We start from the raw sequence: 25,971 nt of genomic DNA on the forward strand, positions 1-25,971 counted from the left end.
AGGCGCGTGCATGTCAAAACAGTGATTTCCCTAGAAAACTCTCTCGTGGCCTCATTTAAAAAACATCACATCGCCTCTGCGAAGTGGGCTGCTGACATTTACGTGCTGGTGGCCTGAGTGGGGTGTGTGATCCTGCAGCGACTCCAGAGGGAGATCTGAGCCTTGAGTGCTGTGTGGTGTCTGGTCCTTTCACAGCCTGTGAGGTGAGTGGAGCGTGCCTGCCGTCGTGCCGAGGGCATCATCCTCACAAGGGCCTTTCTGGACGGAAAGTGCCGGGGGTTCTGTTTGTTTCAGTCAGAGAGTCTTTTCCGTCTCTGGCACGATGACGCTTGCGGCTCGCTCACCGCGCAAAGGGTGATCCCGGAGGAGGGGGCGTGCGGGGGGGATGCGGGGGCTCTGGGTGGCGCTCTGCCCAGGAGTCGAGTGTGAGAGGCTTCTTGTTTCCAGGTGAGGGGAAAGTCCTGAAAACTGTTACGGAACACGTCGTAAACTCGGAACTTAGCTAGAGAAGGACCGCTAAGTAGTTACGTTCAGTGAATTCCCGGGAAGGTGCCTGGGGCGCGTGCGGTCGCTCGGTCCCGTGGCGGGGACTCTGCTCCTGGTCTCCTGCGCGGGTGGCCCCCCGACCCTCGGAGCCCGGTGCGGGGTGTGGGCGCGGTGTCAGGGGACTCAGCTCGCTCTCTCCCCTGTGACGACCTTGCAGACATCGGCCTGGGAAGTGACTCCGTGTGTGCCCGGCCCTCCTCTCACCGGATCAAGTCTTTCGACTCCCTGGGACCCCAGCCTTCGCACGGTCGGACTTCAAAACTGTTCCAGGGCCAGTATCGGAGTTTGGTAAGTGTGAGAGTTGGTCCCTGAGAATGGGAGTGTGTTGGGGAGCCGGGTGTGCGCAGCGTGTATGGGAGGACACACGGGCCTCCGGGGAGTTGCTCAGCCAGAGGGGGGTTTGCCCTTGCTGCCGTGGCTCCTGTTCTCGGGTCTGGCGTTTGCCCATCACCAGATTATCCGCGTGTCGTGCTTCATGACAGCTTCTAAGAAATCTGTGTATTTGGGGCACTCTGTTTTAAGATATATATCTGTTTATCTGGAGGGATGTGAGCTTTAAAATGTTTTCCTGGTCACTTGCATCATATTTTCTTACCTACTCTGCACAAAGGTACAGAAGTTGGGGAATAAGAAATCCATACCTAGTACTTAGATGATGAAGAAATGGTTGGAAGCCGAAGAACCTAGAGGGTTTTTTTCTCTTTATGAAAGCGTGACAGTGCCCTACTGAGTCAGGATGCAGCTTGTGAAGGAGGGGCTGCCTTATAACGGTGCTGGTGAGGTGGGGAAGCCACCTGAGATGAACAGTCCTCCTGGAAAGTGAGGAAAACCCATTTGTAAATCGTCAGGAGACAGGCTGCGAGCACAGGCGTGGAAATGAGGACCTGGGAAGGTGAAGGACAGGGCCGAGCAGAGACCGTGGGGAGAGGCCGCCCCATCCACCAGCTGGGGCGCGTGTCCGCCTGCCGGACAGCCGAGCCCGCTCTGGACCGGATGACGGCCTGGTCCTCAGCTCGATCAGCCGGTGCTGTGACTTGGCTTCATGCGACACTTTAGTAAATTATTGTATGCTAGAGAATCAGTGATCTCGCCCTGTGAGTCTGAGGAGAACCGACCCTCCTGGAGTCTTCAGAGACCACTGCTCTCTACCGCAAGGGAGTATTGCCCAGTAAGCTGCTGTGGTCCTCGGAAACGGAAGCTAACCTCGTTGGAGCTGTGTGTTGTAGAGAGAAGTGACTTTGAGTTTGGTCATGAAGCAGCGGTACAAATGGAGAGCTGCAGAAGGGACATAATTCTTGTGTGTTCTGGAACGTTCTGAACTCGAACTAGCTCTCCCTGCTGTGTGTCTGTGACGGTTCTTCCTCTCTGAGAAGTCCCATTGCCCTGTTTCAGGCCTTGTGAACCACACAACACACCTGGAGCGTTTCTTTTCTGTGCCAGCTCTGGCTGGTTCGGTGTCTCACCTGGACTGACTCGTGTGACCCTCACGGCCACCCCGTGAGGCTGGACGAACTTAGAGGGTCCCATTGCGAGCTCTGTGATCCAAAGCAGGGGAAGATGCCCAGACCACTTGAAAAATAGTTTCAGTTAGCTTTATGAAATACGCAAGGAAAATGCAAGAAAAATCAGCAAGCTTTGGACAAAGAAACATTTGCTGTCTGACCCATTCACTTGTGGCAGTTGTCGTCGGTTTTTTTGTTTGTTTTATTTTTGAGTAAATGAGGACTGGATTACAAAGGAATAATTTTAGTAAAATAAAGTTAGATGTTCTGTCGTGATGAATGTTGCTGAGATCACGGTAGGTATAGCATTGGTGTTTCATTAGCGAGAGAAAGTTTAAGTTACACCGGAACTAAAAAGCCCCAGCTACCTTGCCTGTGCCGTGGACCCGGTGAGCCGCTCATGAGGCGAACGCGGTGAGACTCCTCTTGACCTGCTAGGTAAGAATAACGATTTCGGACTTCCCTGGCGGCACAGTGGTTAGGAATCCGCCTGCCACTGCAGGGGACACGGGTTCGAGCCCTGGTCCGGGAAGATCCCACATGCCGTGGAGCGACTAAGCCCGTGCGCCACAACTACTGAACCTGCACTCTAGAGCCCACGAGCCACAACTACTGAGCCTGCGAGCCACAACTACTGAAGCCCATGCGCCTAGAGCCCGTGCTCCACAGCAATAGAAGCCACTGCAATGAGAAGCCTGGGCACCACAACGAAGAGCAGCCCCCGCTTGCCGCAACTAGAGAAAGCCCGCATGCAGCAACGAAGACCCAACGCAGCCAAGAATAAAATAAATAAATTTATTTAAAAAAAAAAAAGGGAATAACGATTTCTCTGCCCCTCGTTTCAGGGGAGCTTTTAGAACAGCGGAGGAAAAGAGCTGAAGCGGTAAGCTAGTGACTGAATACACCCTTTCCAGCCTCCCGGGTCGGCAGCAACGGTGGTGGCGGCCCCCGTGCGGAGGGCTGGGCCGTCTGCCTGGTGCCTGGTCCTCACCCCGCCTGGGCCTGCGCCCGCTCACAGCGCTCCTAGAGCCCATCCTTGAGTGTAGGCCACGCTCCACGGCTGGGAACCTGTGGCGTCAGAAGTGAAGGGGTCCAGACTGGCCGCCTAGCCCTGTGCAGATGTCGCCCTGTCCTGTGCTTAGTGGAGTGTCCTTTTCTGAAGTGGGGAAGACGTCCCTGGTGTTTGCCTGGCCTGCAACTGTAGGGAGAGTGTAGGTCACCGCCTCGGCAGCATCCTGACGAGAGCCCCGCGTGCCACTTGCATGTCAGCCGGCGTGCGCCCAGCAGTGGGGGGGACAGACAGGCCGGCAGCAGGGCTCCCAGGGCAGTTTGACCTCCTTAGGGGCCTGCTCTGCGCCTGTGTTGGTTACGTGTCATGTTCCGTTGTTGGAATTTGTCACCCGAATCGGCTCTGCAAAGCCGGGGAAGTCACAGAAAGGAGAAAGTCATGGAGATCAGAGTAGACGGCTGATGAGTGATGACAGTGGTCTGCAGAGAGAACCTGGCACGGTGTATGAGCGGGTCGTGTTTCTCTGACCAGAGCGAGGACAGCGTGTGCCGTGTCCGGCCCTCACCGCTCAGGTGCCCCTGCCACCCCGCGTTTGAGGGGACAGTGGTCAGCCGGAGGGTTCCTGCCAAATGTGGATGAGAGATTGCTTTATCGAATAAGTATTAAATGTGAAGTATGCATTAAACGTTTAATTCATTAGATAAATGTTTAATGTATTAATTTGAATCATTAAATAAACACGATTTCCAGCAGTTAACGTATAAACACATAAATAGATAAATACACACGAACTATTTTAGGCATTATATCAGCTCCTCTTCTCAAAGCTCTGCCTGAGCACTGTTTTGTGCTTTATCTTCTTCATCTTGTTTAGTGATACATGAACCTTGTTGAAAGACTCAGGTAATTCTCCAAGACTCGCTATTAGGAAAAAATCAGTAGAGACAACCACTTCCCATTTTTTCTGTTGGTTCTTTAGTCATTTGCCTGTGTCTCTCTAAATAAAATGCCTTATATAAAGGTTGGTTTTTGGTTTTTTTAAACTAACACAGTGTTGCCACTGTGGACGTCCCACGGTGGCAGGGGGCATCGGGGCTCTTCCACTTCCCCTGGGCCTTAGCTTCACGGGTGCTTCTGGGCCCCCCTTCCCCGTGGCTGAGTCCTGTAGTGGCTTCGTTGCGTGGGTGTTAGCGCAACAGCATCATGACCCAGACTCACAGCGGGGCCACCGTGTGCTGGGACTGTTCTTTCCTGACGACCTTCTGTCGACCTCTTTAGTTCTTTTCCTGACGACCTCTTTAGTTTTCTGTGCACCTCGTGCAGATTATAGTCTGGTCTCTTGCCTTTATTGAAAGAATCTCGTCTTTGCGCATTCAGACATGTTAGGGTTTTTTCAGTTTCCTCTTCCTGGGGGACGCTGGTGAAGTCTTCTGGCCGCTGGAGGGTCTCTTGGTTGCAGCCAGGATGTGCCAGCTGCCGCCTCTGTGCTTCCTTCATCACCTGCAGACTCCTTTGACCCGAGTCGACTTCCTCCATGTCTTTCTCTGTCTTCATTTTTCTCGTGGTTAATTCCCTGTTTTGGAGGAGTGCATCTTATACTAACTTCTTGAGCAAGGGTGCAGGGGAGGTAAAGTTTTTCAGATCTTGCATATCCACAGATGTCTTTTTTATCCTAACACGCAAGTTTTTTTGTCTTTAGTTTTCTGAAGTTTAGTTACGGTGTGACTTGGTCCAGATTTCTTTAGGTGTTTCCTGTTTGGGGTTCACTCAGCTTCTTGACTCTGTGCGTTTGTGTCTTTTGTCACATTTGGGACATTTTTAGCCGTATTTCTTAGACTCCTTTTTCAACTCTGTCCTTTCTCCTCCAAGACTTCGATGGTTCCAATCTCAGATCTGTGTCATTTCCCCCAAGTCCCTGGGGCTCTCTTAATTTTTTTTTTTTTTTTTTTGCTATATGCAGGCCTCTCACTGTTGTGGCCTTTCCTGTTACGGAGCACAGGCTCCGGACGCGCAGGCCCAGCGGCCATGGCTCACGGGCCCAGCCGCTCCTCAGCATGTGGGATCTTCCCGGACCGGGGCAGGAACCCGTGTCCCCTGCATCGGCAGGCGGACTCTCAACCACTGCGCCACCAGGGAAGCCCTCTCTTAATTTTTTTTCACTCTGTCAGTTTGAGTAGATTTTGTAAGTTCTGTTTCATTTCTGGGATTTTCTATTTTGTCTGTTTTGAGAGAGCTTCATCTTAGTGTTGGGATCCATGTCTTTTCTCAGTCAGGCTCCGATTTTTCTTGTTCTTGGAATACGGGGTGTCTTCAGTTCTATCCTAGACACTTTGGAGAGTGTGTTGGAAGATGCTGGATCCTGCTGAGATCTTGCGTCTTGGGCTGCAGCCCTGGCTGATGGGTTTTTTGTGGCGGTCCTGGCCGAGGGTGGTAGGCCGTGGTTCTGGGGACAGCTGGGTTTCCTTGCAGTGGTGTCGGGTCAGACTCATTGACCTGGCGTCACTGGGGTTTCTCTTGGACCCTTGACAGTGCTGCTGGAGGGGGGTCGGGGAGACGCTGGGCCTGGCTCCCCCCACGAGGCCGGGTGGAGGGCAGGGGACACCTGTGTGGGCAGATGGGGCTGCCTCCTGCCACCTGGGGGGACTGGATGCTGGACTCTCAGCCTCATCTTGGCTGATGTCACTGGTGCTGGCGGAGCTCTGGGGCTTGGTGGGCCACGGGACGTCCTGCCTGGTCTCCTTGGACACCCGGGTGCTGGCTGAGTGGCCCATGTGCTGTCCCTTTCCCGCCCCTTTGGCCAGGAGAGCAGACTCTGCTTGGGGATTTTTGTTTGTCGACTTCCGTTGGCAGTTCCAGGTTGCAAGCCTCTCCAGCACCCGGCCTGGGATAGATGGAGACAGAAAGACATTGTAGCCAGTCTGCCTTCCTCTGCCCACTTTTCAGAGATCTGCAGTGAGGCTTAACCTCTGAGAAGGATGCAAGTTAAAATGAGGTACCCTTTCTTCCTGTCGGTTTGGCAGTATCCAGTGTTGGTGAGTGTTCGAAGCAGTCAGACGTCTTCGACGCTGCTGGCGGGAATGTCGCTTGGCGCTGGTCTGTGGGACCTTTTTGGAGGGCAACTTAGAAATGGGCGTTAAGATTTAAAATGTGTCATCCGTGTTCTCTGACCTGCATTTAACGTATCGGCTCATTTACGGGCGTGTGCAAAGACATGTGCAGACAGTTCTGATGCAGCCTTGTTTAGCAGTAGAAAACAACTAGACACGGTGTCAAGTCTAGTAGTGGAGACTTGGTTAAGTAACTAACGGCGCTGCCATACAGTGTAATATTAAGCAGTTAAGACTGAAGTAATTAAGGACTGCTGGGAAAATGATCACAGTGTATTAACTTGTTGCACACTGTAGAGAAGTGTGTAGTGTGTAAGTGTATGTGGAAGTGCGTCTCTGTTCATGTAGGCGCCACGCTGGCAGGCATAAGACCTTTGCAGCCACTGAGGGTTTCCTCCGGGACGGGACCTGGGGCAGTGGACAGGGCCGTGGGGACTTCGGTGTGTCCAGCGTTCCTCTGCCGCGTGAACAGGGTGGCTATGCTCCGTCTGTCCAAGCGAAATCTGTTCATGTCATCACGATGTAGAACGTGTGTCCTTCATGACGTCTCCTCCCTTCTCCCCTTTTTAGGACATGACGGATAACAGCAACAATCAGCTGGTCGTAAGAGCCAAGTTTAACTTCCAGCAGACGAATGAAGACGAGCTGTCCTTTGCGAAAGGCGACGTCATCCACGTCACGCGGGTGGAGGAAGGGGGCTGGTGGGAGGGCACGCATAGCGGCCGGACCGGCTGGTTCCCCAGCAACTACGTGCGTGAGATCAAGCCCAGCGGTGAGTAGCCGGCGGGGGAAGCAGGAGGTGGGGCACGTGCCCCCCCCCCCGTCCTGGGCGGGGCCAGTCTCCCGTGTCCTTTCTGCGAGGGGGAGTGGTGTTTGCCCCCCGCGCTGGGGAAAGGGCTGCACGGTCACAGGCTCACTCTTCATTCTGTTGCGACATCAGCACTTTAAGATAGAGACTTACTCTGTTATTTTCCATTTGTAAGGAGAAACATCTCCAATCTGTCGGTTTTCATTTTTGTGGTTACACTTTTACATAAGGTAAAATTTATCGCCCTTTGTAGGGCTAGTGTCAGGACTGGGGGCTGGCTCTATCACGCAGGCTGTGTTGCTGTGTTGAGTTCTTTGCTGTGGGTGCTTTTGCCCGTCATGTACAGTTAAGTAATTTCTGTCCTTTTCTTTGTGCTAATAATAGCATTTTAAAATGCATTGCTTTCCTTCGGTTTTCTGCAATTGCTTAACATTACTGAATTTAAAACATTACTCAGAGGCTTATCTTATTTTGAAAGGGAATAGTGGTCCTGGCACTTTTTTCATTTCTGCCTAGAGTCACATCGTGGCATCGCAGGTTCTCTCTGCGGCCTGGGATCTGTGGTTTATGTCACTCCGGTATGGGTGTGGGAGTTCTGGCGCACGGCCTCTGCGTGTGTGTGCGTGGTGCTGTCCTGCGTGGCGTCACGGGGGGGTAATGGCAGGTCCCGGGCACGTCTGCCCGGTAGTGCCTCGTTCCCTGAAGCAGCATTAATTTATGGACAGAGACTGCTGGTTGTATCAGTGCAGTCACGTAGTCCTTGCCTTCATGGGTTCCTGTGTGTATGTGTATATGTTTGTGTTCACGTGGAACTGGGGTGTGGGCGCTCTGGTGAGTGAGGTTTCAGAACCAGCGTCTTGAAGGGAAGAGTGGGTGGCCGGAGACGCAGAGGCGGGGAGAGATTTGCAAGCCGAGTCTGCTGGGACTTGACTTGCGTGTCGTCCGTTGACTGGAAAGGCCTTGCTGTGTGCTGCGCTGTTCTGGTTCTGCCTGGGGAGAGTGGTGCTGGTCCGCGGTGCAGGCAGGGCCGCGTGGAAGGAGTGTGATGGGAGCGGCTCCGCGTGGGGAGGAGCCCCGGGGCCCGTGGGCGGTTCAGGTTAGGCTGCGAGGACGGCGCTCCCTCGTGGGGTCAGCGGGGCTCGCTCGTTCGGGCTGGTCCAGCCAGTGCTGCGGGCCTCGGGGAGCGGTCATTGCTGCTCTTTGGTTTTTTGCGGTGGCAGGAAGAAAAGCTGTCTAAAAGTGAACGTGACAGTTTTGATAAAACAAGTATTTTCCTAGCAGTGACGTCAAACCATAAGTATTTTAACAAGGCAGCCTGCAGCCCTGATTGGTAAAGGTCTCTGGTGTTGGATTTTGGGAGGGAATAACACGTGATTCTTCTGTCTTTTTTAGATTGTAGTCAAATTTACCATAATGTAAAATTGACCATTTTAACCGTTTAAAAAAATTTTTTCTGTGTACAGTGTAGCGGCACTAAGTACGTCCACGTTGCTGTGCAGCCGTCACCACCGTCCGTCTCAGAGCTTTTCCATCTTCCCAGCTTCTCAACCCACTAAACAATTCCTGTCTCTCCTCAGCCCCTGGCAGTCCCCATGCGACTTTTTGTCTTGACTGACGTTTGACTCCTAAGAGCCTCATATTAGGGGAATCATGCAAAATTTGTCCTTTTGTGACTGGCCTATTTCACTCAGCATGTCTTCTGGGTTCACCTGTGTTGTAGTGTGTGTGTCAGAATGTCACTCCTTTTTAAGGCTGAATAATATGCCCTTGTATGGTTCTGCCACTGATAAACCCTCACACGCGTGTGTTTCTCCTTTGTTCGCACACTGCCGCCACACTTGGAGCACTTCTTATACCAGTGTGTGGGCTTTCCACACGTCAGACCACTGGATCACACCCGCTGGGTGTCCTGCAGTTCAGTTCAGTTCTGATAACCATCTGCCTGGGGTTAGTGTCACAGAGGTTGATGACTCAGGCCCACAAGACTGACCCCACTTCATACGCCACAAGCCCCAGGTTGTCACCTGGGCTTCTGACCAACTGGCTGTAAATCGGGGTTCCTGTGACCCTCTCCTAGAGTTCGATAGTTTGCTGGACGGGCTCACAGAACTCGGGGGGAGCACTCCTCAGGTTTACTGGTTTATCCCGTAGGAAAGGATATGGTTCAGGACACAGATGAACAGCCGGATGAAGAGGCGCAGGGGCCGAGGCCCAGAAGGGTCCCACGCGCAGGAGATTCTGTCCCCGTGGAGTTGGGGTGCCACCTTCCTGGCACGTAGGTGTGTTCCCCAACCTGGAAGCTCTCTGAACCCCACGCTGTTGGGATTTTACCGAGGTTTCATCACAGAGGCCTGAGTGACGGTTGACTCAATCTCCAGCCCTCTTTCCTTCCCGAGAATAGGGTGGGGCTGGAAGCTCCAAGCTTCTAATCACGGCTCGGTCTTTGTGGTGACCAGGAGCCATCCAGAAGCCCGCCCGGAGTCGCCTCATGAGAACAAGGGACGCTCCTATCACCCAGGAAACTCCAGGGGGTTTAGGGACTGTGTGTCAGGAACAGGGTCAGAGACCTAGTGTTAGAACAGAAGATGCTCCCGGTGGCCTTGTCAGGACGTTCCGAGGGCTTCAGGAGCCTTGTGCCGGGAACTGGGGGCTGAGACCAGTACATATGTATGTGTACGTGTTTTATTTCACACCCGAATTTTGTTTATCCATTCTTCTGTTCCTAGACTTGGGGCTGTTTCTAGCTTTTGGCTCTTGTGAATAATGTTGCCGTGAACATGGGTGTACAGATGTCTGTCCTGAGTCCTTTCAGTTCTCCTGGGTATATTCCTAGGAGTGGAACTGCCGGCTCATACAGTGACTGTGTTCACTGTTTGAGGAACGGCTGTGCTGCTTCCACAGCAGCTGCACCATTTCACATTCCCCTCAGCAATGCACAGGGGTTCCTGTTTCTCCACATCGTTGCTGACACTTGTTGTTTTCTGTTTTGTTTTGTTTTTGATAATAGCCATCCTAATGGGTGTCGAGTGGTATCTCATTGTTGCTCTTTTGCTATAGTTGATATTGTTCTATTGTTGATAATAAAAGCAGTATATTTTCATTATCATCATAATACAGTTAAGCAATACTAGCCACGCTTTTACGTTCTGGTTCCTATAGAAAGTGCTTTTTATCTGTGACTTCCGTCCTCACCACAGCTCCGGAGGATAAGTACTATTGGCATATCCAGGGCACAGGGTACACATAATACCCTCCTTTTAATGTGTCCATGTGTAGAACCAGCTGAGAGCCCAGCACCACTGTCAGGCTGATTGGGAAGTGTTGCCTTGGCTTTACGGACATGGCTGCTGGAAAATGTGGCTTAGTCTGCAGCTTGGTTGGATTTGCCCGTCTTCACCAGTCAGTCCTGGGGCAGCGGGGCAGCCCCAGTGCCGGCCCTCGAGCCTGAGGGCTGGGGCAGGCCGAGTATTTGTTCTTCTTCGAGGGATGAGAGAGAGCAGCACTGGACCCTTTCCAGGAGGGTGCTGGGTCACGGACGGAGGGTGAGGGTGACGTGGTCTTCCTCTTTACCAGTGAGATCCAAGGGGTCACAGAGCTGGTGGTGGGCACGTCCTCAGGGGTCACAGAGCTGGTGGTGGGCACGTCCTCAGGGGTCACAGAGCTGGTGGTGGGCACGTCCTCAGGGGTCACAGAGCTGGTGGTGGGCACGTCCTCAGGGGTCACAGAGCTGGTGGTGGGCACGTCCTCAGGGGTCACAGAGCTGGTGGTGGGCACGTCCTCAGGGGTCACAGAGCTGGTGGTGGGCACGTCCTCAAGGGGTCACAGAGCTGGTGGTGGGCACGTCCTCAGGGGTCACAGAGCTGGTGGTGGGCACGTCCTCAAGGGGTCACAGAGCTGGTGGTGGGCACGTCCTCAGGGGTCACAGAGCTGGTGGTGGGGCAAGCCATAAAGAGTGGAACTTGCTGATTGTGCAGACGTCTGTTGAATCTGGGCTTCTTGAATTTTGCTGTGCACAACTCATTTAAATGGGAATTCTGGTCTGATATTGAGTCACCATAGTAAGAGTGCAAATGAGTGCAAATGAATTTTTCCTTTTCAGGTATTTCTCCAAAGTTAACCTTTGAAAATTGCACTGAAAAGATAGTCCCAGAGGGTTGTTTTCAGGTGGATGAGAGTATGGTCCGTGTCGCCTGTTGTTTGCAGGTGGCTGTGTGAGTGTGGTCAGTGTCCTCTGTGGTGGCGGGTTGCTCACAGCTGTTGGCCTCTGAGTGTCTAGCAGCCTGGCATGAGTGTCCGGCTCTCAGCCCCACGTTTGGAGGGGGGTTTGGGGGCCGAGAGCCGGGGGTGGCGGGGGGGTGCAGATGTGGCTCTAAGAAGAACCAGCCATTGCATGTTTATGAGTGTTTACCTGCTTCAGGAGTGACTGCATCACTTTGTTCTGCCTAAAATTCCTATTTCTGTGTCTTAATCCTGTGTTTCCATGTGTGCGTATGTGTGTGTGTGAGAGAGAGAGAGGGAGAGAGACCCCCATTCATCGTATGTGTGTAACTGCATTGTTGTCCAGGGGCTGTTTGCAGGGGTCACATGGAATCCCTCGTTTTTTCATACCAAACTGAGACCCAAGTAACTTTGAAACCTTTCCTTTTTTGTCTTGTTTCTTTTTTAAAATATAGGGAATAACATATTTGCTTAAATTGGTGATCTGTTATGCTAAGTATTCTTTATTTGACTGTTGAACCAAAGGAATAACCTCTTTTGGTAAGTTTCTATCCCGGGTGTCGCTCAGGTTACTTCAGTATATTCTAAGGAAAGCTGTCCCCGTCTGATTTTAGACGTGGGCATTTGAGAAGGAAAGATGTGAAGCCATGTTTTTACCGTGTCACTCTGTAACAGTTGAGAGTGAAACTCTAGGATCACAATAACATTTCTGTATTGCATTTTTTTTTAGTAATTAATGTGGCTTTTTGATTTTGGAATAGGTTTCCTTTTTGAAAGACCAAGTTTAGCATAAGTGTTGTCATTCACAGTGTCATTAATGCTTAATTTTCTGTAAAGAAAATGTGCCAGGTCCCAACATACAGACTCCTCTAACTGGCCATCATGTCAGGGTCATTTCCTTACCAAAGACAAACACCGACTTCCTTTAAACAGTGAGTTTCTCTTCTGCGTTAAATTTTGATTTGATTTACTGATATTTTTATCGAATAAACAAAGCTGAGATTCCTTCTGCGTGATGTCCGCTGGGCTGCGTGTCTCCGGGTGAGGTCTCCAGTGTCCAGCTTCTGTCCCGCTTCTCGGGCGGGGCGTGTGCGGGGCCGCGGTCGCCTGCCCCCTTGTGGCCGGAGGTGGCAGTGCTCTGGTCAGGCTTCACCCCGTTTGTGTCTTTGGCCTGTGTGTGGTTTCTTGTTTGAAATACTCCCTCCTTGAAGACAGATCTCTTCCAAGAGTCTGCCTGAGGATATTTCACATTTTGCTGCAAGCGCACTGGATATTCTTCCTGAATATGTGAAACTCGTTTTAGTCACACAGATGTATGTGTGTATTTTACACGCGCACGCAGTAGTCTCTTAAATGCGAGGGAGATGGAAGGAAAGCCCCCAGGAGGCCGGTGCTGTAGGGAGCGGCGCCGGGGCTGCCCTCCTTCAGGGAACGCGGAGGCGCTGGGTCTCCCGTGGGCTAGAACGTGAGCACCGCTGTGGCTGGGCTGCTGCTGGGGGCACCCGTGGGCTCGGGATGCTCACAAGTCCCGGTTCATGTGTGCACCTCGTGCACCAGGTTTCTTTTAAGTGGTTATTTCTGATGCGCTGAGTTTACTTTCTCCCATTTCTCATCGGTGAACAGTGAAGGCACTTCTTGTAAATGTTCCTTTAGGATCGGGTGGGCTTGGGCCGCTGAGTCATGAGCCATGCTTGGCAGTGATGTGGGAACTTAAATGACTCTCACTTGCTACTCTCACTTGCAGTGTGATGTTTAATGAGCATTCACACTGCCATTTCCTAGGTTTCTCATTTTCCAGTATTTTCTGTTTATTTTTGGCATACTAAAGTGACGTGAAATGCAAGCTGGATTTTGGACGCAGTTATTACTCTGGCTGTGAAAGAACAGTGTTTGATAGAAATATAACCTGTGCAGGGAGAGGGACAGGGTGACACAGAGCCTTGTTTCATCAGTGTGGCAGGGAAAAGCCTCCACCCTCACCCCCTTCTTTGGCATGGAATGGGTTTGGGCGTGTGCGTGTGCATGCACACGTGTGCCTGGGTGCGCGTGATGCTCCGTTTCTGAAGGCACCCAGGATGGGGCTGTGCCTCTCCATGCTCTCTCTTCCTGATGCACATTTTTTGGGTGGGGAGAGTATAACATGTAAGCCTGGCCCCTCGGGGGCTTGTGGGGAACCTCACATATGTACAGAGCGGCCTGCGGTTAGGTGGTCGGTAATTAGTTCTGGAATGTGGAAGTGAGTGTCCCTCTAGAGTAACATAAGAAACGCACGCTCACACGGACACTGATGTTACTGGGCGCTGTAGGGCGTCTTCTGTGAGCGTGGCCGCGTCCCAGTGGCCGTGATGAACACCCACTGGTTCAAGGACACGCCCATGGGTCAGCTGTCCTGTAGCAGTTTGGGGTCAGGGTCCGTGGTCTTCAGTAATAGAGATGCTCTTTTTTAAAGAAGTTTCATTTGTGAAATATGATGTTAAAAGTAATCAGGCACGTGCAAACAGAGCACGTGGGGCAGGAGAGCCGACGTGGTGACGAGCAGAGGTCGCTTGCTCCCCCCTCCCCACCTCCCGGCCTCGCCCCTGGGCGACGCTGGCCCCCGCCACGGGCTGCCTTCTCCACGCAGCCCCTTCCTATGTGGGGACTTCTCTGCCTTTTTGTGTTCTGCAGCCGTTCCCTCTGACTTCTTGTCCTCCCTGGCCCTCTCCTGGTGGTTCCCTTTTTCAGGGATGCTAACTAATATCCTTTATTTCATGTCCATGGACATTGACAGGCATCTCTTGGTGCCCCACTTTGTAACACGAGGACTTACCCTTGACCTTTTCCACCTTTGCATTCTGTTTTTCATTCTCCAAGGTTGTTAACGATTGCACTCGGTTCTGAAATCACGGCCAACGTCCATTCAACAGATATTTACTTGAGTGGCCACTGTTGTGGGAACTGGGGGAAAAACAGTGAAAAAACAACAAAATGTCTACCCATAAATCAGGAAGCCTACCTGAGGTCCCCTGAATAGAAAATTGGGTAGCATGGGTGCTGGGGAAGGGGACGGTGCCCTGTGCTCCCTGCTGGCGTTAAGTAGAGAGAGGAGGGGCTTTGAGAGGCTAAAGAAGGCTTAGGGTAGAGCAGCCCCCATGCACGGTGTCGGTCTTATTTTTTTCCTAATTCAGATAAGCCAACGACAAAAGTCATGTTGTGACCGACCGGGAAATCTGAATATGGACTTGCATCAGATAATATTAATGAGTTATCACAAATTTGTCAGGTGGTAAGTGCCTGATGTTAGGATTTTAATTAAAGAGGAGATCCCTCCAACTAGGGTGGACGCAGAAGCGTTGATGGGCTTTGCTCTGAGGCTCCCGGGAGGGAAGGGGGTGTGAGAGCAACCAGGGGCTGGTACCTGTGCCGGCTCCGCAGGGGCACACGTGTGTGGGGTTCTCCCCACTCCTGTGCACACTGGGAGATTTCTGTAACAGAGGCTCAGACCGAGGTTCAGGAGAGTCCACAAGGACAGATTATCGCTAACTGAACCAGGAAGACGCTCAGCAGTTGAAAGCCAAGAGGAAGGAGTACAGGGTTGAGGAAACTGGCAGCACAGAAGCCAGTGACTGTGGGGCTTAACCCCTGGGGAGCGAAGCGAGTGCCTGGCCGGGGGTGGGAGAATGGTTTCCGGGCCGGGTGACAAATAGTGGGGACTCAGAAGCGGGAGCCAGAGTTGGAGTTGTCCTCAGGGCCGAGCGTCGCCCATGGGGTCAGTGCGCACAGCCTGACGGGAGGGCCGCCACCAGCGCAGAAAACAGGGCTGTGAAACCTTCGGACAGGAGGCAGAGGGAAATGAGGGAGCCCTTACTCTTCCAGAAAGAGGTGGAAGAAAAGCCCATGAGAGCTGGGTCCTGAGGTGGCCGGGGTTTGACTGCCTTTGCCTCTGGAAGCATCGCCAGCGCCAGGGCCGCGCCCCGGGGGTGGAGGGGTGACTGCATAGGGCTGCCGTGCTGCCCTGGCCCAGGACGCGAGAACTTGCCGTTTCTGGAAAGAAACGCTGCCTGCTCATTTGCTCTGTTGTCTCCTGAATATCTGGTTAGATTTTACCCTCCGTGGCTTTTAATCCGCCTTTCATACTTCCGTTTCTTTGCTTCACTGGACCACACTCACCTGGAGTCCGTTCCTCAGATCTTTCCCTTCCCAGTTCCCTCCTCACTGCCCTGTTTACCTGTCCATCAAGATTTTTGTTTTAGTGACCATCGTATTCATTTCTAGAAGTTGTTTCATTCTTTTCCAGATGTTCTTCATTTTCATGATGCCTTTTTAATTCATTATGGTCCCAATTTCTTTCCAGGCATTTTAAGCACATTTGCTGCACAGCCTCCTAGATTATCCTGTTAATTTCTGCATCTCGGGGACTGGTTCCCTCGTATGTTTTCTGTTTACACTCTCTTGGTGGTTCATTCTTCATGAGCTTGTGCTTTATTTTATGGATTGCTCTTTGATGGATGGTTGTTCATTGGGTCCCTCTGTACCCTGGGTTGCAGAAGTACCTACAGAGACGGCTGACGCTGGCTTCCTCAGGGCTCCCAGAGAGCTTTCTTGCCCTTGGCAAATCCTGGTGGTCCTGCAGGAGATGGTGTGGCCTTGGATTGCACGCCTGGCGGGGTCAGGCTTGGTTTGGTTTCTCACAGGCTGTCCCCCATCCCTGAGTGGCCAGCACACTTCCTAGCTGCTCCTCTGGCCGGCGGACAGAAGTCTCTAGGCTTTCTTTTGTTAGCCGTGCGGGTCACCAGAGCTCCACCCGGTGGGACGGGCCATCCTGTAGCAGCGCTGGCGGCAGCCCAGCCCCGGGGCAACCCCCACCACTGCCAGTGCTTTGTGGCCTCCTTTACTTCTGGCACCTGGTGGGGGTGGTCCCCATCCCCCTCTTCTTTTAGCACATCTGTGTTTAGCTTCTGTTGTTATCGGCGTTTTTTAACATTTATTGCGAGAAAGGGGGGCACGTGCTGCATCCGTCGGCCCTGGAAGGGGCGCTGTGCTGTCTTCCTGGCTCCCCCACCTCGTCCCAGCGAGTGGAATCTATTTTAGCCGTTGGATGGGTCAGAACAATGTCTTGTTTTTCTTAGGGTACTGGGAAGGCTGAGTATTTTCTAATATGTTTCCTGTGCATTTTCCTCTGTTACGCGTGGCCATGACTCGGCCTCTGTTATGTTGCACTGAAACTTCAAAGTTTTCTCTGGTGGAGGCGCTACAGGCCACCCGAGGCTCGCAGGGGTCCTGCGCTTCTGCTCGCCCTGCCACCATGGATGACTGTCCCTGGAGCCTGGGCCTGGAGTGTTGGCCAGCGCTGCCCTCCCGGGTCTCCCGCAGGTGGCACACAGGTGGCATGCAGGTGGCACGGCGGCAGTTGCACCTTCTGCAGAGGGCGTGTTGGAGGCTCCTTTGAGTGACAGCTCATTGAACCTCTGGACCCAAGGCTTTGGGCGTGTGTTCATGACGCCTCCCAGCCCAGATGTTTCCGTTTAGCGACCAGCACATTGTGTGCTTTCTTTTTCTGAGGGAGAAAAGACAACCTCTTTGGACTTAAACCTTGATTTCTCTGGGTCTCTTCTGCCTGTCCCTTATTTTTACAGAATATTAGAAGATTGAAGCTTGCTTTTGAAAGAGCTTCTTCCTTGTAGTTCTCATAGTAAATCGACTGAATTTTATTAGCCGTGATGTTGTGAGGTACGTCTTAAGTTTAAGTAAAATGAGGCAGTTGGCAAGTTATTTGCTTTTAAAAAATTTCACGCAGATGCAAGTCATTCTTATGAACTAACCTTGCTTTGCGCCCGTGTTGCTGTGTGTCTTCCTCCATGTGCTGTTTATGACCCCTGGGGCGGTAATTTAGGCTTCAGCCGCCTCCCTTTGCTATTGTTGCATACGCTTCCCCCAAATTGCAGATTTTAAAGATGAAAAGGCATTTTTTTCTTCGGATGGAAACATCGTAGTTTTTTCTTCTGCAGTTAACTGCTTAGCTGCAGATACAATATTGGGAAGCAAAGTGTATTAGCTAGACTAGATTGGTTTTCCTCCTTGTATTTCCATGGTTTAGAAGTAGTTTATTTTCTGTGGAGTTCTGCTTCCATCCCATGGGCAGAGAGAATTCTTTCAACTAGGAATAACACCTTCTGTTTTGTTCGTTATTTTCAGCTGTTTGGAAAGCCCTTACAGTGAGGCATTGAGAGAAGATTTAGGTAAACAGCTCCATAGGAGGAGGGGGACCCACAACTAAAGACAGTGCACTTTGCTTTGGGCATTTTGGGGGTTTCTGTTGCTGAGAAGATAATGGAGATATTGAGCAGTTGGAATTAGGGACCCGGAGCTCAGGGGTGTTTGGGGTGAGAGGGAAATGCTTCCTAAAGAGAGAGATTCTGGACAGGTGTGCTCAGCATCCTTTTACCTAACACGCCGGAGGGGCCCCGGCAGCCATGTGTACAGCCAGACCCTGCAGAGGAGGCGAGGGAGGAAGGGGGTTGAACAGACCGAGGCCCCCAGGCAGTGCTCATCACAGTTTCTCCTTTCTTCCCCACCAGCCCCACTCTGATGTCCAGCCTCAGTAGCCTTGGAGAACCAGTGATAGACGCACCCCACAGAACCTCAGTGACAGACAGACGGACAGACAGACAGACAGACAGACACACACACACACACACACACAGAGTGCCAAGGAATCAGTTGGCAAGCGCTTCTTCAGTACCTATTCTGAATAAATCTCTCTTGAATGGAGTTGGATGAAAGCCATGTAACATTCAGTACTTGGATCCTTGCAGTCACCGTGACCGCTTTCCTTGTCGTCCCTGGTGTGGAGGCTCCTAAGGCAGTGTGGTTTTCTCTTGTTGCCCTGCGTGGGTGGCTTTCCTTCTTTGTCTGTGGCCCTTGTTTAGAGGGACGTCTGCGTGCTGAGGGACCTGGATACCTCCAGATACGGTCCAGCCTGTGGGTCTTGATGCCTTAATATTGCTCCGCGTCTGCCAACGTTGTCTCTGATGCTGTGGGCCTAGTAATTCACCCGCACCGCACGCCTGAGCTGCATGTGTAGCTTATAGATCAGTTCTTTTTTGTTTGTTGACAGCAATGGTGCCTAATCTGTCAGATTTTCAGCCTGGGCTGGGAGGACGGGCTGGAGGCACGGGTGTGGAGGCCTCCGAGCTCAGGGAGCCGACCGTGCGGCGGAGGTGGGGCTGGAGGCCTGCTGGCCGCACAGGCTTCTGTCCCGCCGCCCGTCGGGCTGGGGCTCCGTTGGGCCCGGAAGCTGGGGCCGTGCGGGGCTGCCGCGCGTGGTCCTCTCTGGGGTGGAGCCGTAAACCTGCCCTACGTCTTTATTTCAGAAAAGCCCGTGTCACCCAAGTCTGGAGCCTTGAAGAGCCCTCCCAAAGGATTTGATACGACTGCCATTAACAAAAGCTATTATAACGTGGTGAGTAATCGCAAAACATTTTTGAAGAATAACTTGTTGTTTTGAATGTCTCTAAAACTGAGCAGTGTAGAACGTGGGTAAACTGCCTAGAGAGGGTGGAAGGATATAGAAATCACGTGTCGTCCGCCACACAGATGCCACCACCGTTAATGTTCTGCTCTGTTTCCTTCTGACCTCTGTGTATTTCTTTAATATTCTTATACTTTTGTATTAATGTGTGGAATAGTACCCTGTTCTTATTGCATAACTGGCTATTGTGATTATTTCCCCAGACGGTTACAGATCTTCAACAGTGGGGTTTTAAAAAGGTGCATAATGTGATTTACAGGTTTTATGTGCATCAAATGCCATTATACTTACATTTGGAGTAGATCGTCAGCTTTCCAGATCAGTACAGTTTCTAGTTTATTTTATATGTTAACGTAGTCTTTCCTGGGATTGATATGTGTATATATATCAAATAGCATGAAATTAGAGGAGAGTGTCTAGACGTTGTACATAGTGAAGACAAGGGTTTCAGAATCCTAAAATTTGCTGCATTTTGAAACTTGAGCAGTTTGTGAGCTTAAAAAGTACCTGTGACATTAAATCTAATAGCTAATCCAAACCTCCTTTTTCCTGAACCGTTCCATCTGCTGGAAATGGGAAATGATAGTCTCGATTTGGGTAAATTTTACATTGCCGGTGTATATCTACCTGGTGTGATAAGCCAGCAGGGTGAACTTTCTAAACACTGCTATGTTTTGAATTCTGTGGGCAGTGTGCACTTGTTTAGTTATTTCTTTCCCCACTCCCAATCTTTTTTATTTTCTTGATCGGGGCTATAAATCTGAGTCACGAGACCTTTCAGGATTTGAAGTAAAATAGCAGCCGCTGAGTGTTTCCTGGCAGCAGCCCTTTCACCGTGAGCGTTTCATCTCCGGTGCTTTTATGAGGAGATGGTGGAGAGTCGTGCACACCTGAACCAGTGATCTGGGGCTGCGCGCTCGGCTCTCTCTGACGCGTTTGCCCCCAAACCTTGCAGCGCAAGTTGGCCTTGGGGACCCTCGTTCATTTCTTAAGGATTTGTCAGGGGTCGCTCTGCCAGGCCCTGCTAAAGGCGTTGCTGACACAGCGGGGAAGAGAACGGCAGGAGCCCCTCCCCGTCGGTGTTTCCTCTCACCTCCTGCCCCCGATACGTGGCTTCCTCTTTGCAGGACTTCACTTCTGTACCTCTTCTGCTGCCCGGTCTCCGTGCGCCAGGCCGCTGAGCGCACCCCTGGTGGCCCGTGGCCTCCCCTCTCCTCGTGCTGGTCACCTCCTTCCCTTGAATCTCTCCACCGTCTCGCTGGTCTGTCCCCGTTCTCGTTAGCGCTCTTCACCGGCCTCACCTGGACTCCGACCCCCGCTGGCAGAGCCCACCTGCGTCCCGAGGGCTCAGGGCACCTGCCTTGCCTGGCCGAGCTCGGCTCTCCAAACCCTCCTCATTCGACTCTTTTCTGTTCGGGGTTTGTTCCTGGGACGTGGCTCTGCCCACATACCTGCTCTTTAGTCCGTGGAATGTGTTACGTGTGGTGTCCCGTGCTGCTTCAGGGTTTGTTAGGAGGAAAACGTTCAGCTTACGGAGCTGCCTTTTCTTCGTGCGTCCTTATGTGAGACGTGGCTTTCTTTTCTGGGGGAGTCTGCAGCGAGCCGCGCACTCTTAATCCACAGTGGCGTTCCGGAGAGGGAGATCCTCATCTTGCACTAGTGTCTGTCCAGATAATTGTATCAGAGGAAAACGGTCGGTGCCGTGCGAACTGGTGCCAGCGGCACTGCGCTGGTTTCCGGGAATGCTGCTTCCACTGGGTGTTTTGTAAAACTAGGCAGCCGTGCTTTTCTGGAAACCCTGGTGGGTTGTTTTCTTCGGCATCGTGTATCCAGACTGAAACGTAACCAGTGCTGTTTTAGATTTCCTTCTTTAACTGCGCTTTTACAGGGAGAAGAGCCCTTGTGTCACATGTGCTGTTGTCTTTGAGTCAGCCAACTCTTTCATTCTGGATGATGGGGAAACGCCTTGGCTTCAGAATCACATCCAAACGGTTGTTTACATAGAGCTATATGAGCGAACGGCGCATGTTAAAATTGCGGTCGTGACGGACATCGACATATAGAGCTCGCGGGAATCATCTTTCGGCATTTAGCACTCTCACTTTGCAGTGAACAGGACTGGTTAGTGACGAAGCCAGGAGTCAGTGTCAGCTCTCCTGGATTCCATATTTATAAACTATACAGAAAAGTAAAATGTGGGACACAGTATGACACGCAGAACAAATAGAACAGATAATGTGTTAAACTTTTCACACTTCCTTGTGTAGTTTTGTTCTCACAGAAAACTGCAGAAGTCCAGATATTTTTAACCCACTGAGAGATAAGAACGCTCTCTAGGAGGTGAGACCAGTGTGGGCTGATGATCTGTGAAGGATTTAGGTCTCCACTTGGGGTCAGTGGGGAGCACAGGAGAGCATTCCAGGTGGAGACACAAACACGCGGAGGTCAGGAGGCCGCGAGGAAGCTCCGCCGTCATGTGATGGTCAAGACTGGGGAGCAGGAAGTGGCTCCTGGTGACTTATGGCTGTCCTGACGGGCCGTCCGTCACCTCTCTCTCCTCCCCTTCCGGGACGCCCCCCGCCCCGCCCACACCCCGTGCACGTGTTGGCAGACACACTGGCCTTCTGCAGGTCTCTGAGGTGCTGTTCATTTTTCTTCATTCTTCCCTTCTGTTCTAGGGAGTTTTTTGTGTTTGCTAATTACTGTTTTTGCTAGCTCAGATCTGATCTTGAGCCCCTACCTTTCAATTTGTAGTTTCCATTTGACTATTTTTATAGTTCAATACAGACTGTATTTGAGTCATTGTTCTCATACTGTAAAAAAATTCTTTAAGCATAGTTTTCTTTAGTTCTTTGGACACTTTGTTAAACAGGACTTTTATTATTTTAGGGCAGTTTTAAATTGACGGTAGACTTGAGAGGGAGCTAGACTACCCACGTACCCTCTTCCTCCCACCCCGCCACACGCACACGCACACACGCACACACACACACGCACACGCACAGCCTGCCTCATTACCAGCGTCACTCACCAGATGGGACATTGTTCGCCGAGGATGGACGTGCACGGACACACACGCTCATCCGGACTCCCCAGTTTACTGTAACGTTCACTCTCTGTGCATGCGTGTATTCATCATTATAATGCCGAGTATGTCACTGCCCTAAAAATCCTCTGTGCTTTGCAGCTTCTTTCCTCCCCACCCTAACCCCTACCCCTGGCAACCACCGATCTTCTTACTGCCTTATAGCTGGAATCATCCAGATTGTCGACTTTTCTCTGATATTTACTTTGGGCACCTGGTTGAGCTCCTAGAGGTAAATTTCCCGATACTGGGGGCGGGGGTCCCCCGTGACTGTGTCCCCCCAGGGTTTATAACTCAGGCTGGTCTGCACTGAGCCTCTAGCAGGTCATCAACTACAGCCCAGGTCTTCCCACCCCAGCGTCTCTGCTCCAGGCAGTGCGACATCTCGGGGGCAGTAGCCTTGTGTCCCCTCCCCTTACGGACTCGAGAAGAGCTGTCGATTTTCAGTCTGTTCAGCTTTTTACTTGTTGTTAGTGTGGAGGGACGGCTTCCACGTTCCTCACGTGCAGACCAGGGGCTGTTTCTCAAAAGTAATATGGCAGCTGTTTATGGAATTCTGAAAACACTGAAGCCCTTTAATGTGGTAATTCTACTTCTTGAAATCCACCCCAGAAAAATTACCTGAAAGGTATTCAGAGATGCTCGTGCAAGCGTGTTTTCATAGGATGCTTTGTTACAACAATAAGTTGCAAGCACCCTAAATATGTAGCAGTACCAGAATGGTTAAAACACCAGCAGTACATCCATTTATGATTCTTAAAAATGCACATGAAGCTTTAAAAAATGTCAAATATTCATTTTAGGCGCAATAAACAGAATATAAAATGACATAGGTAATGTGATTTAATTATGTAAAAATGTTGTCACTGAAAGTAGAAGGAAGTGTGCCAGAGAATGTGGCAGAATTTCATTACCTGATAATGCAAGTAATAGAGATGTCTGGAGGATTACTTTGGCACCAGAGCCCAGACTGTGCTGGAAATGTCAGCAGGACGTTAGAGACCTCAGGTGGGGGAGTCCGGGCCTCAGACATGGAGAGTCACGATGGAAGAAAAAACCCATAGCTTTGCTTTAAGTAAAGAGTTGATTAGTTTTTGTGACAAAGCCAGCCAGCACTGTTGACTTTGTTTTCTAATGTGAAAGTGTTTGAGGTCACTCTGTCTTCAGGCTTAGGTCACTGAATGGTCCGGAGAGCCCTTCTTTAGGTTCTTGGGGGAGGGGTGCTCCAGCTTTGTGTGTAGTGTTTGGGCGCCCTCTCGGGGGGCTGGCCTGGCAGACGCCGCCCAGCTGTTCGCACAGTCATGTGTTTGTAAAAAGACGTTGGAAATGCTGGCCTTGGCCTTGTAGTGTTGTGAGGATTAGCGGTTGGCCTTAAGGTGCCTGGTGAAATGTTGGCCCTTAAGAGGTTTTCATGGTTATTAGGAAGAGTGTTTAGAAGCATTTGGGGCATTAGGCCTCATTGAGGCCACCGATCCATTTGCCAACAAGCATCCCATTTGAGGATTAATTACCTGGGAGAGCCGTAGTCAAGGGTGACAGGACCGTATAATTAAAGGGAACATGTTTGTGACCTGCCTGAGCTTGATGGATTTGACAATGAAAGAAATTAACTGCACCTACGGCCGGGTAGCAGACACCTTTCCTGGTGGAGATCAGAGAAAGTCCTTCTCTTGTAGAAGCTGGGTGTCCACCCCCAGAGGGAGTGAACGGTCTTTCGACACCTCTTTCAGGGGATGAGGAGTTTCCTCAGTCACCAGTAGAGAACGAGGTTCCTTAAATATGTCCGTCTGGGAAGATATGGGTCCTTATGGCCTTCCGTGTCCAGTGACGCACCGTGGCTTTATTTTCCGGGGTTATATCAGTGCTCCTTATCTATGGACAGCAAATGAGGCATTGTTTGCTTCCACTCCCCGGAGTACAATGAAAAGGCAAAAGGTAGCTTTGTCTTTGAAAGATTGCAGATATAATAGGCAGCAATCAATAGTTTTAATAAATGTTCAGAATAGGTGTGCATCTTTCATAAAATGCTGTAAGAAACCTCCACGGACCTTTCTGGTACTCCAGAGCGAATCTGCGCCCATCCGTCCCCTTGGCTCCTGGAGTTGCCTGGAGCCTCTGCCTGGTGGCCGGAGGTTGGCCTAGAGCCACACTGACCCCAAGCACTGCTTTGGCTTCTTTTATCCTTTATGGTCCCTTTACCTCGCCCACCTTAGCCAAGACTGCTTCTCAGTCCTGACGTCTGGCGTCTCCGCCCGGGGCCCGTACGAGGCTCCGGCCCGTTATGGCTCTCACCCGGGACAGGGCAGCTCAGCTCCCTGCGCCCTCCTCTCCCGTATCCCACCCACATTCATACCGACGGTGAGGGGCCTGCTGGCATCTTTGACAAATTCTGCTCCCACTGTTCTTATGTAATTTCCTTGTTTTACATAGATGGAGATTTCCCGCTGGTAGCAGGAGCTGGGTAGAGTAGCAGCTGAGGCTTGGCCTGTGAATGAGGGAAGAGCTGAGCTGTTCAGTCGTGGGAAAGGCCGTCTTGGGAACTAGTCCCTTTTTGAAGGATGGAGTCACGTGACGGAGCTCCAAGGAGGACTTCCGCGCCTGAAGTCAGGGAGTGGACTCTGAGTATCTGTCCCAGACCAGGAAGAGCCCTTTGGTGAAGACCCGGCAGAGCTGGGACTCACGCCCGCGTCTGCTGGCCCCTGGCTGACACAGGCCACAGCGGCCCTGCAGCTTCTGCTGGAGCTGTTGCGTAGTAAACCTTCAGCATTCGGAAGAAATACTTCCCAAGACCTCATGAATTCCCAAGTTTAGCAATACTGAAATAACATAACTCCTTCTAAAAGGCACAGGAACATACACATTTTGCGTGCCCCGCCCCCCAGACTCTTTCTGTGAGTTAAGGTTGTGAAGTGCTAAGAACACGGAGAAATGCCAGTGGGGGTGGGGAGGGGGCTCCCGCCTGTCCTCATGCCTCTGGCTCTGCGGGGCTGCAGGCACCGCTTCCTCCCCTGCCTCTCCTTCTTCCCTCTCCTTCCTCCCTCTCCTTCCCCTCGGGGCGGGTAGCTGTGAGCCGCTCAAGTCCTCTCCTACTTTCTGAAACTTTAACCCCTAACATACAGTTTAAATAGACCAGGCTGAAAGGAAACGTGCGATGGTTATTTTTCCTTGTGGTTCAGCAGGCTAGTTCGGGGGGTGGGAGAGGGGTAGGAATAGCTGTGCTGTTCTTGACTGTCTCCTACTGTGTTTCTGAGCCAGGCTCATGGTTTTGAAATTGGGTTTTAGTTTGTGATGATAATCTTTTGTTGTATCTGGATCAGATGACTTAATGTTACTGTTTTTTCTCGTACACATAAATCAGTTATTTATTTTTAAAGGACTATCAATGACACATAAAATAGAACACATGGCAGCTACCAAAATTTGCAGTGGAGGTTGTGACTCATTTGTAAAATGAGCACTGCTCTGTGCTCCTTCGCTGGCAATAATGAAGTGAGTTTCTGTGGTCTGCGGGGTAATGAGTCGGTCCTTTGTTTTGCTTTGCTGCAACGGCTGACAGTTCAGGGATTGTCTGTGTGGCTTGCCCAATGTCGTCCTCCTGTGTGGCACCATTGTTTGACCCGACTGGGCTCTCCGCGCCTCCCGCCTCGGGGAGAGCTTGTGTCGGCTGGGCTCAGCCCGGCTCTTCCTCACGGTGCCGGTGCCGAGCAAAGGCTGCTCTTCCTGTGAAAGCTGCTTGCGTTCTCTGGACCAGCCTTTGTGTGATGGAGCTGTGGCAGCCGGGCTGTGAGGTCTCATGGGGTCCTGCAGCAGCCAGAGCATGCAGAAGTCAAGAAAGGGGAGACAGGTGATGGCTGGAGCACACAGACGTGCCGCTGACCTTGGGGAGGGACATGTGGCCTTCTGGCAGGGTGGATGGTCAGCGCCAGCATGACTCACTTAGCAAGTCTTGGTCGAGTGTTTGTGAAAAGCTAAGTGTAACTTGGATGGCATGGGTGGGATTACTATAGAGCTTGACTGGAGCACTTACTTGAAGATCGTGTTTACAACTAGTAGTTGAAATTTACCAACGTACCTGTCATAGTCGATGCAGTCTTTTCTTTGACATTGCTTCTGGTGCGTTCTCTGGGAAGCTTTTGCGTCCGCTTGCTCTGCTGAATGCTGCGATTGGAGAAATGCCGTTTCCTTC

At 51.5% G+C, this 25,971-nt stretch overlaps 1 protein-coding gene across 3 annotated transcripts in view; it reads left to right on the forward strand.

Annotated features, from left to right (window-relative positions):
• Positions 1-25,971, forward strand: part of ARHGEF7 (Rho guanine nucleotide exchange factor 7) — a 125,380-nt gene that overhangs the window by 56,113 nt on the left and 43,296 nt on the right. For 2 of the 3 annotated variants that reach the window (XM_060079574.1, XM_060079573.1), the window contains exons 4-6: positions 704-834; positions 6,735-6,936; positions 18,543-18,631. In XM_060079574.1, coding sequence (XP_059935557.1) covers positions 704-834; positions 6,735-6,936; positions 18,543-18,631 — 422 coding nt within the window. Of the gene's footprint in view, positions 1-447; positions 524-703; positions 835-6,734; positions 6,937-18,542; positions 18,632-25,971 lie in introns of those variants that run through there. The other variant, XM_060079575.1, reaches the window with a different exon arrangement.

Source organism: Mesoplodon densirostris, chromosome 17 (genome assembly GCF_025265405.1).
Source record: "Mesoplodon densirostris isolate mMesDen1 chromosome 17, mMesDen1 primary haplotype, whole genome shotgun sequence".
Classification (NCBI taxonomy): Eukaryota; Metazoa; Chordata; class Mammalia; order Artiodactyla; family Ziphiidae; genus Mesoplodon; species Mesoplodon densirostris.